The sequence below is a fragment of the Centruroides sculpturatus genome, unplaced genomic scaffold (genome assembly GCF_000671375.1).
Source record: "Centruroides sculpturatus isolate CEXI.00-Female unplaced genomic scaffold, Cexi_2.0 scaffold1310, whole genome shotgun sequence".
NCBI lineage: Eukaryota > Metazoa > Arthropoda > Arachnida > Scorpiones > Buthidae > Centruroides > Centruroides sculpturatus.
In genome coordinates, this window is record NW_019385528.1 from 20,156 (window position 1) to 25,271 (window position 5,116).

At 31.6% G+C, this 5,116-nt stretch overlaps 1 protein-coding gene across 1 annotated transcript in view; it reads right to left on the reverse strand.

Moving 5' to 3' along the window:
• Positions 1 to 3,148: 3,148 nt before the first annotated feature.
• LOC111639848 overlaps positions 3,149 to 5,116 on the reverse strand; it is a 5,346-nt gene continuing 3,378 nt past the window's right edge. The window contains exon 2 of the mRNA XM_023385798.1: positions 3,149 to 3,207. Coding sequence (XP_023241566.1) covers positions 3,149 to 3,207 — 59 coding nt within the window. The remainder of the gene's footprint in view (positions 3,208 to 5,116) is intronic.

The following is a 5,116-nucleotide window of genomic DNA, read 5'->3' on the forward strand; positions in this document are numbered from 1 at the left end:
AAATAAAAACTTTATACGTAACAAAAAAATTATGTATTTCAATTTTCTTTTATTTATTCAAATTTTATTGTAATTCTTCTAGTTTATATTATTATAATTTTATATTTATTTTGTTATTTATTTGCTCAACATTTTAATATATATGTACAAATTTTAAAGTTCAAAAATAAAAAGTCTGAATATAATTATAAAATAAAAAAAATGTCGTGTGTGAAAATTTATTTTTTTTGTTCTAATTTTAAGAACATTTATCAATGATTTATTATTGTAATTATTAGGACAATAAATCAACTACTATAGGGAAACAGAATTTGCCTTTAAAATAAATCAACCTATATTTCTAGTTTGCATTAAAAGTTAAATATGATTTGAAACAACACATTAAAACATTTTAGATTTGTTCAATTATTTTTATTTAATTAAATGATAATAAAAATATTAAATAATCAAATAAAAATATGAAATCAAATAAATACTTTACTTAAGAATTTAATCTAATAAAAAGTTAAACTAAATTATCATTGTAACAACTATTTTGATTTAAATAACAAACTCAACAATTCACAATAACTTGGATGAGTGATATGATTAATCAATAAGCCAACTATATATACATATGCACGGATAATACGGAGTACAAAAGTGACAGCAGTGTTTAAATATAATTATAGAAGTATAAACAAATTTTTAGTAAGTATAGGAGATTGACAAGTAGCCTAACTTCAATAAAAGTATTTGACAATTTTTCAAAATATAAAGTAAAATGTGAGAATTTATTATTAATCAGGCCGGACGGTTAAAACTATATATTACGATCTTTACCTTCTATCCATAACTACTTTTTTACGATATCTTTTACGAGAGATGAGAATTTAATTCGTTACGAAAAAATAAATATAACAGTATATTGTTTTATGCAAAATACTTACAGATAATGTTTATTATCTAAATTATAGTGCTATCTGCTCAAGAATACGAGAATAACATTATAGTACATTCGTCTTAATTTGTTCACTGATTTGCTTACATAGAAAAAATTTTTTTAAAACATTTGTATTTTTTTCAAGGACATTTTACAACAAAGAAACGAATGCTCTATACGAAAAGAGATTACCAATATAGTGGAGCTCATTTCTTTGGAAGAAAATTGATCTCAAAGAAATGGATCAACAGAATTCGTAATATTCCTAATTAGGTTTATTCATACAACACTAGTGTAACCGTGGTCTAAGAGTTTGGTATTATATTGAAATTTGCTGTGTTAAACGCATTACATTTGTTTTAATTTACTTACTTTTCTGTACAAATATAGCGAAATTTGGAAAAAGTTAAGACAAAATAAATTAATAATCTTCGATGTTGATGTAGAGAGCGTGCAGTAAACTATCCACACTCCAAGCAGCATGCCTCTACACATTTTTGACAGACACGTTGGTTATTAATTTACACTGGCAATTTCTGGGTCGAATTGGGATGACATGTCATCTAGTGATATTCTCTTCCTTCTCTTTACTTGTATGACAGATACCATATGTCGTGTCTGTCAGCTATTTAGGCCTAGGCTTCAGAAGCGCCACTAGTTGTTTGAACGCCCGCATGCAATACCGATTATGCCGCCCCCTGTTTAACCACGACTATCTACACTGAACTTGCCAGAAAGGCTCTTTAGTGTTGTCTCATAAGGGTGTGAAAAAAGAAAAGAAATACTTTACAAAGAAAAACTATTTATTTTTATTACTAAATTATTTATGTTTACTTAGGTGTAAAACCATATAAATATTTACCTACAGAAATTCAACTCTTCTTGCCTTTATGTTTGTGAAATCTGCTATCAATTTTCTTATATTCGAGCTGTTTGAGATTTCACGTTCAATTAAAACTATAGCTAAATTACTTAGGTTTTGCTGGTGCATTGTTGATCTTAAATAGTTTTTTTTATATAATTTTAACTTTTCAAAAGACCTTTCATCAAATGCAACTGAAACCGGCAATGTAAGTAATATTCTTAGTGCTATTGCTGTGTTCGGAAATGTTGAAATTAAGTCATTAATAAAAAGATATTGTAATTGCCGTCCTTGGACATGCTGCCCGCGTGCGGTGCATGCTTTGCACGCCCATTTAGGCGGGCCTACTAGGCTCTATCCTGCAATAATAGTTTATTTAATTTTTATAGTTTGAAAAAATGATAAATAATTTGAAAATATAGCCTATATCTTGAATTATAGTACGTATTTCAAAGTATTATATTTGCTTAATGCTTGTAAATATGCAATAACAAATCCCGTCGTTTTAAATTTTGTGATTTTAATTTAGAAAAACAAGAATGGCTGAATAAATTGATAATTAATCATACTAATGTAGAGATACCACGTGATTAATTAAGACAGTTAACCTGGCTACATAATATGAATCTCCTAGTGTATTCCAAATCCTTTTTGTTAGTAGCTGAAATTGAAAATGTAATACAAAAACTACCAGCAAATAATGAAGAAAAACCAATGTTAAGGACTAATATAAGTAAAGATTTGGAAAAATAAAAAATTAAACGTAATAATAATAATAATAATAATTAAATATTAGATAAAAAAGAATATGAAATAATTAAAAATTATTCCCTTTCGCCTATAACTTAAGATAACTCAAGCCACACGTGACACTGCGCAGTCCATATCCCGAGTTATCTCAGACTTAGGCCTTAGGGCCTAAAAAATAGCATTGACTAATAACTTTTCCAAAAATATATGGTTAGTTTTTTTTACTCTTTCTGCCCTGTGGGCACTAAGAGGGCCTCTTTTTGCAAGCCCATTATGGGTTCGGCCAGGCCCACAATGGGGCAACCGGGTGGTGAGGGAAGGGGCCCGACATGTTCGAACGGAAAACCCCCCGAAAAATTCTTAAGAATTTTTCGACCCGTTCGGATTCAAACCCGGTTATCCCAGAGTGGTAGGCTGCCACCTTGAACACTCGGCCATCCGGCCGCAAAATGTATGGATCAGCATATATACATCATTATCTATAATCTCTGTAAATTTTATAAATTATTTTTGCCACAAAAACATTATATGACAATTTATTTAGGTATTTAATCGCGCTATTGTTTTTATGGGAGATATTTTAATGAAAAAATTAACTAAATCGTTCTAAAGTTCTATTTGATCAATTTGACTTCGGTAAATTTTTTGAAAGCGCATTCGATATGTGAGAATCCTGAAAAAAAGGGATTGTTCTAAAAGAATTATTCATTGAAAATAATGTTTTAGAGCCTGTACACACTAGGCGTTCGACGAGCGTTAGTTCGGCGTTAGCACTGGCTCAGTTTGGAAATGGACGTGAAAGTAATTGATTGTGTGTGCTCCTCCATCGTCGCTATAAGGCATCACACATATCTCAAAGCGCCCGTATACGAGCGCTCGCAAAACGCGCGTTTTAACAAAAGTCTATAAACGCGCGTTTAACGCGCGCTTGGCCAGACGCGCGCGTTTCAGTGTGGATGAATACATAGAACTCTTGGTTCTTTAAAACCCGCGTTTAAAAACGCCTAGTTTGTACAGGCTCTTAATCTCGAATAGAATTATAATATTTTATAATTATAATAGTTTAATTCACACAAGAGATGTTGATACTTTCGTTTTTGGAAGGAAATAAACTTCCTTTCCTACTGGTGTATTGGAAGTTGAGTCAAAAGCGGCCACATCCGAGATTTGGCCGTCTTTTAGGCCATCGACTCGTATAAAAGGGACATTTTCCCGTTACTCCAGGCAGTTCAACGAGGTACAAACATGACATAGGGACAGTTCATCGAAAGAAGTACTTGCCATATAACATACGACAAAAGTCGTTCCAAGATAGGAGGACTGCCACATAGATGTTGACCTTATTGTAATAGCGTATTCATAGATTTTACGATTCCTAAAAGTCTCACTATTCGTGAACGATAAGACAACATTCATATACAAGATACTTACGGGAAATGTAAAGGTAGTATGCATTTATAGATTGATCTCTCCGCGCAAAGTGTTAGATTTCGCGCGATTAGGTTAAATATTGATTTAAGTCGGATACTTTGATCTCCCTACGGTAAAAATCCCCTAATGTAATATTTGTAACTCCATTCATTGTATTTTGATTCAATTGTGTATTTTATTTTGTATTCATCCTTTAGTTTAGCTGGGGTTGGGTATTCTTACAGGAGACTGGATTATACAATCATATGTCTCCACCTTTCATATAAATACTTTTAAAGCCCCCCCCCCTTAAAAGTTAGAGATCATATCGCAAAATCTTGTGCACAAGTTCTATCAACTTTGTATTATAAGTTTATCTCACAAATGTTTTTATGAAATCAGCAGGTTTATTTTGTTTTTTGTTCAGTAGAATTTTTCCCATATTTTTTTCGGTCTCCTCTTAATTTAATGGCGTAAAAATCGAAAATATTGTGTTGTATTTGAACAGATGCGGTAAATTAGCTGCTCTCCTGCTTTAAACCAATATTCCCCTGAGGCGTACATGAGAACTACCTGGGAAAGCTGACAACAGCTGTTTTCAAGGTCTACTAGTTTGTAAACAATGTATACTGCAGGTGTGAACAGCGTTGCCAGATTTGGCTACTTTGAGCCAAATTGGGCTACTTATTTTTCAGTTTGGCGTTAAAAAAACATTTGGCGCACTGGCTACTTTTGGGCTACAAAAATTTGACTTGGCTACATTTTGGGCTGGTTACACAAGTTATTTCATCCTTTGTTTTGCGCACAGAACGGTAATACTTGTTGCGCTGTCTACTCGTTTTGTTTTTAAACATAGTATAATTTATATAAGTTTTATAATTTATTTATTATTGATATTAAAATGGGAAAATGGACAAAGTATTCTCGGTCCTTTCGGAAAGAATGGCTTCAAGATAAAAATCTTAAAGGTAAGCACCTTTAAGATTTTTTTCTTGAAGCCATTCTTTCCGAAAGGACCGAGAATACTTTGGCGAAATTTTCCTCATTAAGTTGCATTTTTAAATATTTTGGCAAATGGCGTAATTTTAAATTTACTTAATTAAATTTAAACTTTTTAAAAAGATAGCTCCAGTAAGTATTCAGTCATGCTTGACAGGAGACTTTTTAGTTTA